The sequence below is a fragment of the Eleginops maclovinus genome, chromosome 20 (assembly GCF_036324505.1).
Source record: "Eleginops maclovinus isolate JMC-PN-2008 ecotype Puerto Natales chromosome 20, JC_Emac_rtc_rv5, whole genome shotgun sequence".
NCBI classification, from domain to species: domain Eukaryota; kingdom Metazoa; phylum Chordata; class Actinopteri; order Perciformes; family Eleginopidae; genus Eleginops; species Eleginops maclovinus.
In genome coordinates, this window is record NC_086368.1 from 8,685,660 (window position 1) to 8,698,224 (window position 12,565).

Consider the following 12,565-nt stretch of genomic DNA (forward strand, 5'->3'; position numbering starts at 1 on the left):
AGTGGATGTAGGGCTTGTACACTCTGTCCCCCCTCCCCCCCCCTCTCCTTTCATGTACAGCTCCTATACAGCCACTTTGCCTCCCTTCCCCCACCCCATCACTCTGTATGTCCTCAGAATCACTCACTGGCCTGAAGCAGTGCAGGCTCCTCCCCTGGCAACAGCAGCTAGATTAGTTGCTTCATCCCAGGTCATCTGAGGGAAGTGGGCCACACATAGTATATGGAGAGAAGCAAAATTGATCCTATAGAATCTATGTGAAATAGTGTTCAGTAGATTTGAATATAATGCATTTTAAGGTGAAAGAAACATCAGTTTTGGCGTTGGAAAAGCCTTAATAGCTTTAATAAATTGTAAAGAAAAAAAAAGTCTGGCTGGAGAGAACTGTGGACTGCCCAGCTTTTGTGTGTGTGTGTGTGTGTGTGTGTGTGTGTGTGTGTGTGTGTGTGTGTGTGTGTGTGTGTGTGTGTGTGTGTGTGTGTGTGTGTGTGTGTGTGTGTGTGTGTGTGTGTGTGTGTGTGTGTGTGTGTGTGTGTGTGTGTGTGTGTGTGTGTGTGTGTGTGTGTGTGTGTGTGTGTGTGTGTGTGTGTGTGTGTGTGTGTGTGTGTGTGTGTGTCTTGCTGCAGAAACAAGCAGCACCTGCAGTGTTGCCAGCCAACAGCTGCAGCAGCCAGGGCCCATCCCGCTACACCACAGAGTCCAATCTCATCTCTTCCTCCTGATACTGCTCCCCCCCAGGCTGGCAATGAACGCCTTTGAGCTCTTTGTTGGCCCATATTGATGAGACTTGTTCGAATGACTCAGTTGTATCCATTGTATCCGAAGGGCACTTAATTTATCACACATGAGTTGGATCGTGATATGATGGCTTGACCCAGTTGTGCCATATGAGGCCCAGGCATCATTGCGCCGCATAGTTGGACACAGCAGGCTGCAGGAGGCCAGAGGGTCTCCGCCAACCCTTTGCAGACTCCAAAATCACTCCCCAGCACAGGTCCTCACCTCTGCACACATACAGGGGCTAATCCTGGAGCTTTAGCTTCATTGACATTCCTCAGCAGGAGAGAGGAATAATGACCTGTGGAATTTATCTTCCTCCTCTGCATCAGTGCATGTGTGTATGACATAATGTCTTGTTTTGCGTGTCTGTATACATGACCTGAGTATTTTATGGCATACAGGTACCCAGGCACGCTGGCCCTCCTTACACTGCTCATGACATCACAAAGGGACACCCTAACTTGGCGGGCACACCACCCGGTCATGCCCACTCCCCAGCACTCACTCAGGTATCCCTACCCACAGCTTCCCAATATCGCTACCCCAAGGGCTGGGAGGCAGGCGGAGGGGTGAGTTTATCAGTGTGTCCGCCTTCACCCTCTCTGCATGCTCATGATTGATCTGTTTGCTTATCTTTTTAAGACTTTCATCATTAGTATTTATTTTTACCCAATATTATCACATCATGACAAACATATACACACAGATAGTGTTCTTAACTTATCCAAATACATTTAGTTGGGTTTTTTTATTTATCAAAATGTGTCAAATTTGAATAAATGGAACACTTTTTGGAAATGATAGCATTTTTTTTAAGAATGATGTAACAAAACTTTATTTTATAACTTCCAATTCGACTTATCTCCTATTTTGAAATAATGCTGTCAGCTAGAATATTGTTGTCCCGACCCCTTCTCTGTCTAATTTCTTCAGCTTCACTTTATCAGCTTTTTACATGTATTATTTTGTTTGTCCTTTCCATCAACCCTTTCACTTTCAATACAACAGTTAGCCGTGTGTGCATGATTGCCTTGTTTTAATGCAATTCAGATGGAGGTATGATATAAACAAAGACACATTCTGATAGAATAATAATAGCAGATCTAATAGAATAGATCTCTGCACTGGTGCCCATAGACATGCATCGTCTGTATTCTTCATACAGAGTGCAAACCCAGCATGCATGTGGCAAAATGGAGGTAAATCAAGGTTACTGCTGCAGGGCTGATTCATATGGACCACCATGTTTAAATATATGTATGTGACCTGTTAAGATTAAAACTACGGGAGGAGAGCAGATCAGCTGGGGGATTAACACTGGTTTGAACCCAGTACCCTCTTGTACTTGTACCTGTGTGGTTGTAATACTAACCTGCAGGAAGTAATGTTTTGATGTATGAGCCAACTTTAACTGATTTTAATGTCAGATACTTTGTACCCAAGTAAATCAGGTTGTTTGAGGTTATGATGTATGATCAGTTTGCTCAACCCAAATCATTTTTTTACATGTTGGAGACAATTATATTTATATTTTATTGAATATTCCATCCACTGCACTATTATGTATATAATATCCTGCTTTATATTTTGCTAACTTCAATAGTGTTTACTTGTCTGACAGTTTATATATTATTTATCCTCTTAGTTAACTGTGTATGCATATATATAATTCCGGTTTATTTTAATTTTTTAGTATTGTTTATTTTTTAGAATTGTTCTATTATGTGCAATGACTTGTATTGTTTATGATGCTGCAACACAAACATTTCCCCGTCAGGGATTAATAAAGTCTTTCTTATCTTATCTTATTAATGCACCTGCAGCTAAAAGAGGTCCTCTGCTAAACTTTAGCGCCATCAGTTTACCATAATTAAAGCATTGTCGTGTTTAGTCCTCAGTTATTTGGGTAGAAAAGTGTAAAATAATTCATCAGGATTGGGAATACGTTAACAGGGGATGTAGGTGTATCCATGTTTATACTACCCGAGGTTAAGGGCAGAAGCATAGTGATTAACCTGGATTTAGGTAAGATTATTGACTGGATGTTATGGATTTGCGGGATTACAGCCATGATCCCAGGCTGACCTTTACATCATAGAAATTGAACACAAGAAATACATGAATATCAGGACACCTATTTCAAGATTTAAAAAATATATAGTAATTACAATTAGACATGGTTGGGGGCAGGTAAGGGTTAAGGTAAATGGGATTTCCTTCTCTTGCCATAACTAAGGTGAGACCCATACACATGCAATGGAGATAGAATACGGCAATGAAAAAACACAGTGGGCTAAAACACAACAAATAAATCAAGGCTGAACCTGATCACAAGAAAGATGAACTGAACTTTTTCTTTGGTTAAGGCCGCTTTATATCCTCTGCGTAAGCTTACGCAAAAACTAAATGAAACAAACAGTTAAATCGAAAGCTCGATTCCTTGTCAAACAAACAGCTGCTGTGATGTTGTCCTCTGAGTCACACGTCGACTCAGTGACTCAGCTTCCCTGAAAGTATGTGAAACTGTTTGTTCCACTTCACCGTTATAGCCTAATGACCTACTGCCTCACCTTAAAGCAGCTCTCGTATCCCTCTCCCCAGCCTTCTATAGATAGTCCTGCCACCACAAACTTAAATTATCACCGCCAAACCAGCAGCAGCTTAGAGACGAGTAAGCAGATCTGCTTAAACCCACCTCTGCCTAGCCCCACTGCTCACTAGATCAGGAATAAAGCAACACAGGATTGTTTAGGGTACCAATTATCTTTATGCAGCACATAAACCCCAGCTGGGAACATACCAGTAACATCCACAGTACGTAAGTGTTGCTTGTAACAGTGAAATGTCTTAATGAAATGATGTTTTTGGTCTGTGTCTAACAAACGGTGTCCTCCTCTGTCTGTGTTTTCCTAACAGTCTCCATACAACCCTGGACAGAATGCTGGTTCCGCCCCTCTAGTGTATTCTCCCCAGACGCAGCCAATGAATGCACAGCCACAAAGTCGCCCGGTGAGTGTCCCTCTGCTGTTTGGGCTTTGCTGTGGCTTTAATTGAAACATGGGAGATGTCATTGACTTACTGATGGATGCCCGTGGTGTTTAGCTGCCACAAAAAGCTTGAGAATGTTGAACAATCTCAATCTGCTCCTGTCAGTGAAGCATGAGCTGTACCTTTTTTATTGAGATTCGTAAAATATAATGGAATATGTCCCACACCTGAAACTTGTGCTTGTGTAATATTGTGCTTCTTAAATATATAAGTAAAAATATATTACATAGTATTATTCATGTTTTAATAAGCCCACTTTTCAAATAAATAGTCAATTAAAGTTGAAAATGTTCTAACAAATCTTAGTCGACAAAAAAATAGCCCAATAGCTCGATTGCATATCAAGCTTGAAATGTGCCCTTCAGTTTTCTTGAAGCGTATTCAAGTATCAAGCATAATTGACCTATATTTGATTTATTTTGCTAACCTATAACTTTACTTATGAGGCACTATACTTCAACTCTTGTGAGCGGCCCTGCTTTGTATGGTTTTTCTGTATGTGACCCTTAGTGAAAAAAGTTTGGACACCCTTGCCTTATAGACTTGTTGTGGTGTGTGGTTTGAACCATTGGTAAACACTGGTGTAATCCTTTCCCCATGTTACACAATTTAAAAGTTAAAAAGTCAGAATCCCTGTCTTCATTTCACTTTACACTGTCTGAATTTGTTTCATGTAATGCCATGAAAACACCTTTTAGGAAACCTCACACCACAAGTAAGACATTTTGAATATGATATTTACTTTGCCAGCATTCTCTGTGCTCAGACACCTATTGAGCATTATTTATTCATCTTGCCTGGCTCCTGCCCAGCCCCCCATCAGCAGAGCACGGCTACCCAGACCTCAGGAGTCTTGTTTTAAGCCGTGTGGTTACAATGGGAAGATTCCTACATAGGAAATGGGACATTATTTGAATCCCACTACAGTATACAGCACAGCATACAGATTACGGTTTGCATATCATAATATTTAAACAAATATCTGCATCTCGCACCAGGTGACTTGTGTGGTTTTTGTTCTGTATTTACCAGCCTAATCGCTCATCTTATGTGTCTCTCTTATGCTCTGTCTTTCTCCCTGCTTTGCCATCACTGCTTCAATCTCCTTGCTGGACCTCTCCTCCCTCCCCACACCAGTTTGCCACGGGCCCTCGACCAACCCACCATCAGGTAATTTACCCCCGCTGAAGGCCCCTCCTGCTCCCTCTCTTGCATCATCATCATCAAAGCCGTTCTTTGCTGGTACCTGCTGGCTAAAGGGCTGTTTACGGGACGTCTGCCATTCCTTAAATATAAAAAGAAGTCTCCCATTTGAAAAAGTGTCTTGGATACAGTTAAAGAGGTTTTAATTATCATGGTTTTTTTCTGAGCGTGCTGCTATTTAACCAACATCTCCAGCCAGGTGCACGGAGCAGTTTCCTGGCGGGTGGGCTTCTTGCATTATTCATGTTTATTTTTACAGTGAGATTGATCCGAGTTCATTTCCAAGAATTGAGATGGTGTTTTATAGTCTTTTCGGTTTCAGATGTAATGAAGCTTAAGCATGTCTTTGGGCTTTTAGTGGAACAGGTTCTCCTTGTATTCACAGGATGTTTATGATTGGGATTCTCCTAAACTTCTTTACAGCTTATACATTTGCCTCAAGGCCCTTTTACATGATGATTTAAATATTGATCTTACATTCAAACAAAGAGGAAATGACTAGTCTGAGAAATAATAAGTAGAAACTTAATTATTGGAAAAAATAATGCACTTTTCAGGATAAAGAGTGCTTTCAATTGCATGTACCGCGAACACACCTAACTACTACCTTGAGTAAATGGTCTTAGACCTCTGCAGGCCACTTCTATGCAGCGTCATTACTGTGTAAGTGTCTCAAGAGAGGACAGCGAGTCAGGTAGTAGAGCCATCATTTGCAATTATTTGATTTTTGTAATGATATTTGGTTGTGATAACATCCTCATGAGTCTTATTTGTTACCCGTTATTACACCAAGGTACTGAAATGAAATTGGCTGTTTTAGTGTTGATCTTTAGGCCAGAATTGTGTGTCTAGGTTTTTCGAAAACTACATCTGCAAGCCACATTCCAGATGGTCCTGATAATTGGTCTTAAAATACTGAACAATTTTAAAACTATAGTATAATCAAGTGGTGGTAGAGGTAGAAAGCTCCCGCCACTGTTCATGGCTGACACGTCTGTGAATTCAACTCTGTTTCCTGTTAGGCATCTGACACCGTGTGAACCAATGGCATTAGATTATGAAAGGCCTGTTAATGTGTTCATGTCTGCCCGTGGTTTATTTATACTCTCACCTTGTGGATGCTAAGAGTTGCTGACATTCAGTACATGTTACTTCCTGTTATCTTTTGTGCTTGTTTATTAATACCGTGATGTTTCACGCCGCTGCCAAGTTTAAATTGATGTTACTCCCACACCAAGATGTTCCTTTTGTTACTTGTTGTCTAACATCCTCACCTTCTGGATGCTTCTGTGCAGACAGCATTTTAACAGACTATTAATAGTGTCGTGTCAAAGTGTGTTGGGTGTGTTTGCCCTTGCGAGTTTGTACGCACACATACAAGTGCATGCTCTGGCTGTCACAAACTGGCGCTGGGATCACTTGTGCCACCACGGAAGTGGATTCGGAAAGCCGATGAAGCCAAACAGTAGCCTTTTATACCAATGGTGAAAACAGCCATTGTCCCTCTGAAATGCACTCGATGCACAGAAAAGGCTACAGGGAGATCAGAACATTCATTCATTTGGCTTAAACATAAGTTCGTCTTCAAACAAGGCTCATCATTATTAAAAGCTAAGCCCTCCACTTACAGTATGCATGAACCTGACGTTTTGGGATTTCAATCACAGCTTTTGTTTGCGTGTGAACCAAAAGGTCACCGCAAGTGGTTATCACACTAAAACAAACAAGTGTTTTTGTATCCAGAGAGCTATTCAGAGTGTAAATAACACTATGAAGTGTTTTCTCTTGGTTTGCCCCAAGTAGCAGAAGTTTCATATAATCATCCGCTTAACATTTTCATTCATCTTTACATGTGGCATACAGGCCCTGATGTAGACATTGTTTCAACTCGGAAAATCAGAGTAACTTCGCCATGATAAAACCTGCTTCAATCCTGTACGCTGGCAGTATTTGTAGTCAACGTTTCATATTGTTTACTCTGTAACATCAAGCTGGAGAAAGATACAAATGGTGGTTTCGTCTTAAATTAGTTTTAAAGGCGCCCTGTTATGTTAATGTTTCATAATTGTATTTTGTGCCTCTACTGTGACATGTCTCCATGCTTTAATGTTCAAAAAGCTCTTTATTTTTCACATACTGCCTGTGCTGCAGCACCTCTTTTCACCCTCTGTCTCAAACCACAGCACAGTCTGCTCTAATTGGTCAGCTGGCTGCCTCTGTTTTGGTGAACCGCTTAGAGATGTCCCGCCCCTTAGCCTAGCACGTACTGTGTATTGGAAGTGCGAGTGTTACATAGTGATATCATAATGGTACAGGAGTGAGGAAAGGAGCCCAATGGAGGCGTTTCGGGGGGGAGAAACCCCCTTTGGGATTTTAGCCTTTGCTGACCATTTACATGCACTCAAACCTTTATAAGACACTACAGGAAATGTCAAACTCCAAAAAGGAGCAGTGGTTTATTTCATACATTTGAGCTGAGAAGGGTCAGAGATGTGATACCTCTCAGCTCCCTTAGTTATGTAGGTGTCTGTACCACCCCCCTCCCTGGAAAAGAACACTTTGTGGCGTAGAAGCTGCACGATTTGAGAAAAGGAATACCAGTGGGAGGTAAAGTGTGTGTTTGGGTGAGAGAGGATTTTGTGGATGGAGGATATAAGTGCAACCATGCATGTTATGTCAGGGTGGCAAATGCTGAGGTGACATTTTCACTGAAGCTTTTTTCCACTTTACCACCCATCCCCAAGGACACACTTTTCTATTGTTCGAGATATTCTTGCCAATCAAAGTGGCTCAGGACCAGTTTCCGTGTCAGGTGGAGGGAAATAACAGTTTCCTGCCTTGATGTGTATGTGGGTTACGGATGGCCTCCTTGTGTTTGTATCGAGTCACCAGTATCAGTCTCCCATTGGCTTTTTCTCTCTTTCTTGCTTTCAATACTCAAGGGAGGATTCAGGCCCATCCAGGTAACATTAACCTCTGTTTTTACAGTCTCCCTGCAGACCTGCATGGCATGATGAGGATCATCCTCAAATGATCCCTTCCCTCCTGACTTTTATCCCCATGCACCCCCCTCATCTTCACCACAGTGAATGCTCCGTAGAGAGGTCATTTTATCATCATTATTTTGTGTCTTTTATGTGGAGGATCATTAATGCACCTTCATCATTCTGTAGTTTTTCCTCCATTCATTACTCATCTTTAATTAGCTTGCACAACCTAATGAACAGCATGCGGAATGCGAGAGATATTCTGTATCACATGTACTAAGAAAGTGCCTGTTTAAAATGTGTTTTTTTGTATTCCAATTGGAGGTATGTATGGTTTCAGTGTTGCTGGAGAGCACTCTTATTGTTTCGGCGATTTCTTTCAGCCCAAGTTACAAAGCGCTTTTTTTTTGTTGACGGTGTTGGAAAGTTGTTTTGTCTGTGGACTCATATTTCTTGCTTTGCCAGCAAATCTACTGAGACTGTCTTTTGGGTAATGAACAGCTTCCTGGTCCTTTCCCAAATGTCCAAAGGGCTATTTGCAATAAAGCCATTAAACCTGATTTATTATGTTAAAAGTGATTTCCCTCCTGGGTGTTTTTAGACGGGTTTACAGCGTTGTTTATTCTCTCTCACTGCAGCCCGATGTGACTGTGCTTATGGGATATTCCCGGCATGAGCCCTTAGTTGCCTGGAAGTCAGCCAGCTGTTGGTAGAAGTCTTTCTTTAGGTGCGTCCAAACACAGAACCTGCCTAATAATACACTTTTTAACTCATTGTGACGTGCTGTATTAAAAAGTAGCTACAGTCAGTGTGTGAGGCTGGAGAAAAGGCCATATTGCTGCCTGATGAAGAGAGCCATGCTGTGTGTTGTCACACATTCAGTACAACTGCGAAGTTGGCCAAGCTGCTCACACACACATAAAAAGGTATTCAAAGCCATTCAGCTGGCCAAGAGTTTTTATTTTATTTTCTACAGCTGTGCTGCTTGTTTACAGTCGGCAGGCTGGCCACAATAATACAAATAAAAGAGGTAGCTGTGTGTAAATGAGCCTTTAGTTGTGTTCCTCACGAGCACTTTCATCATTGTATGAATGTCGACTTGTAGTATAAAGTGCTTTATTGGAAGACTGTTACATTATTTAAAAAACAGATCTTACAGTGAAGCAATAACAGGCATGGGATATCCAGCCTTGTTGTTAATAAGGTAACAGGGAAGAGAAAGATTAGCCAACAGACCAGTGAAATTAGGAGAGATTATAGCTAAAGGATGTGTTTCAGCCTGACATTTCGAGTATCAACCGAGCTTGCCTCCCAAATATTCAGCTGGAGATTATCCCAGAGCAGGGCAGCTGTGTGGGCAAGGGCTTGACCACCAAGAGTTGTTATTAGATCGAGGAATGGTTACCCGCTTTGAGGGAATGTAAAGGGGATGATTAAGTGTATGGAGAAATAAAGCTGGATATAGTTGAAGGAGCCACTCCATTAAAAGCCTTTAAAGGTAAGGAGGAGGGATTTGAGATCAGCTCTTGCATGAAGTGGTTAATGCAGAGGAATCGTCACCGGTGTTTGTGTCAGCTGCATTTGGGACCAGTTAGAAACCTTTTGTTCCTTGGATAACTGGTAGCTTGTGTGTAGCCTGGCTTTTGAATCTTTTGTTGCTTAACTATTAGGTTCTCAAGGTGTTTAAATTTACCAGAAACATCCCTTAACAACAATACAGTGTTCTGCAGCTAGTCTCCATTCAGTTCGTGAAACACCACCACACCTCAGGGATCAACCTTTTATGTCAGCTTCCCTCCCACCTTTATTAATGGTAATATCAAGAAAATAACCTCCATGATGAATACAGGGCAATTCTGATAACTGTTTAGTTTCACGGCTTATGTGCTCTCCTTTTTAATTTAATGATGCTTTTAAGGCTTCTGTTTAGTCCATCAGATGCTTGTAGGAGGAACTATTGAGTGGTGCTCCCTGCTTTGTCCCTGTCATTTATCTGATTCATGATAGTGCTTGCCAGTTACAATATAACATGTTAGGTGTTTAGTAAAGCAAATCATGGTGGAAATAAAGATTAAAAAGGCATTAAATTCTAGTATAAAATTGTTCATGGCAGTCTAAAAATCACTCTGCCTTTCATCCTTCAGTCTGAATCAGTGTAGAGGAAGTCGTGGTGCTGGGGCTCTTTTTTCCTTCCTTTTTTTTAAGCTGCTGATGGAAACCAGGACTGTCTCACTGAGAAATGTGTAAGCCAAATGGTGGAGACATTTAGAAAAAAACAGTACCCGTTTGTATTTTAGATAAAGGATGGCAGCGAGTGGAAATGAGACGGATGCCTCCGGGATAGCGCTTAATGTCTTTTTGTTGTTCCTCTGTGTTTTTTTCACATGTTGCCTTCAGTTTTTCCAGAGGACTCAGATGCAGACTGCGAGGCCCACCATCCCTACAAACACTCCCTCCATACGGCCCGGCTCACAGACGCCTACAGCGGCTGTCTACCCCACCAACCAACCCATCATGATGACCATGGCACCCATGCCTTTCCCCTCCCCACAGGCTGCTCAGTACTACATCCCACAGGTGACACAGGCAGACTGGGTCTTAAAATTACATTTACTCCTATACTTCAGTCTCAAAAAAAGTGTTATTTTTTATTTATTATGATGAACACAGATTCTGAACATTAGAATTAACAAAAACTATAATTTCACAGATGCTTTAGCCGTTTTAATGATTTGGATTTTACGGAGTAACTAGGAAGAAAATGTTCTTTGGCTGCAGCTGTTACTGGTTAGATTGAACAGATTGAAGTGCAATATTTGAAGAAATTATTTTTGTTAATATGAAGGGTCCGACATTTAACAGTTAACTCATAACCACTCATTTCTAGAATGTTACTGCACTTGGCCAAGAAATAGTCTAGAACAGAACCCATATCAAACCACAATCAGAGGGTTTACACTTCAATTATGATACAACATTAAACAACAGGATACTATTATGTGATAATTAAGCTTTATGAGTCCTGTCTGGCAGATTTTATTATGTTTTAAAAACGGATAGCTATATCCCCAATCTCTTGTTTTTGTGCTATGCTAAGCTAACCATAGGCATCACATCCACCAGGTATGAGAGTGGTGTAATATAAACGTAGCACAGGAAACAGACCTATTCATTCCTCAGTTCCTGCTAAGGTTATGTCTGCTATTGGATGTATAAAAGCCTTTTTGTTTGAATAATTCATTAAATTCTATTTAGACTTAAATTAAGAAAACATCCTCTAATTGAACTTCTGTTAAGCACCTGCAAATATATATTTTTCTGTGCGAGAAAATCCTCTCTGGCTGCTGCTGGTATGGGTTAGATTTGACAGAATTCTAGGAACAACGTTCATATCATTTGTCCACAAAGGATTTTTAAAAAACGGCAGATCTAAAATCTTGCAGAAGGATGATTATGCAAATGTGAGGGGAAAAAAAGATTTCACAGATTGCAAAAGAGAGCAGTTTCTAAAGTGTAGTTTGGATCAGTGTGTGATGATGTGTTGAGCTGTCCCTCTCTCCTTGCAGTATCGCCACAGTACGCCCTATGTGGGACCCCCTCAGCAGTATTCTGTACAGCCTCCGGGGTCCGGAACCTTCTATCCTGGGCCGGGGCCAGGGGAGTACCCTTCCCCATATCGTGAGTCATTAATTTAGCACTGCATACATCAAGTACTATTCCTAAGTCACATTTAGTATCTGAATTTACCACAAAGTTTATCAGCCTTGTTTATCCAAAGCGGTGGAGTGTTGTACTAATATCCTTTTTCTCCTCTTTCCTTTTCTGCATTCAGACCCCCTCAGGTACCACCCGCCTGTCTCACCCTCGGTTCCTGCTCCCGTCCCCACAGCTGGTCCCCAGTACTACCCTGGACAGCCTGTGTACCCCCCCTCACCCCCCATCATAGTGCCTACACCACAGCAACCTCCACCAACCAAGCGTGAGAAGAAAACAGTGAGTACCTCAGTAGTTCTTTAAGTCGGAACATATTTTTCCAAAAAATGTTTTATTGCATTAGACCCTCTGAACCTCCGGCAATCGTCAAATGTTGAATCTTTTAAAAAAGAAGGAAAGTCCCAGGGTAAAAAGGGGGTAAAGCCTTTCAACAGATGCCTTTATTGTGGTTAAATTCTAAAAAGCAAGACAATGCTTGCACATGTTATAGTGGATAACATCAAATCAAACTTTATCTGTATAGCCCAATATCACAAACCGCGTTTGTCTCAGTGGGCTTTACAGATTAAAAACAAACAAAAACATTGTAAACGATGGAGTTACAGCAAAATGGGAAGACAAGATAGTGTGAGTAATACAAATAAAAATAGACATAAGGATAAAAACAAAAGACAATAAAAATGCCTAAAACATTCAAATTATTTAAATTAAGTGCCATCAAAATAACATAAAATGAATCCCATAAAATGCCAGCTCTAACTGAAGGCTGGGATATTGGTGATATGAACCAACTATTTCATGTTTCCTACCAAAAAGCAAGTATAAGAAAAATA

At 41.1% G+C, this 12,565-nt stretch overlaps 1 protein-coding gene across 17 annotated transcripts in view; it reads left to right on the forward strand.

The window, feature by feature from the left end:
• Positions 1-12,565, forward strand: part of eif4g3a (eukaryotic translation initiation factor 4 gamma, 3a) — a 55,316-nt gene that overhangs the window by 13,045 nt on the left and 29,706 nt on the right. For 8 of the 17 annotated variants that reach the window (XM_063911411.1, XM_063911417.1, XM_063911412.1 and 5 more), the window contains 7 exons: positions 1,182-1,349; positions 3,697-3,789; positions 4,966-4,998; positions 7,974-7,994; positions 10,416-10,595; positions 11,585-11,696; positions 11,851-12,011. In XM_063911411.1, coding sequence (XP_063767481.1) covers positions 1,182-1,349; positions 3,697-3,789; positions 4,966-4,998; positions 7,974-7,994; positions 10,416-10,595; positions 11,585-11,696; positions 11,851-12,011 — 768 coding nt within the window. The remainder of the gene's footprint in view (positions 1-1,181; positions 1,350-3,696; positions 3,790-4,965; positions 4,999-7,973; positions 7,995-10,415; positions 10,596-11,584; positions 11,697-11,850; positions 12,012-12,565) is intronic. The other 9 variants (XM_063911413.1, XM_063911424.1, XM_063911429.1 and 6 more) reach the window with 4 other exon arrangements.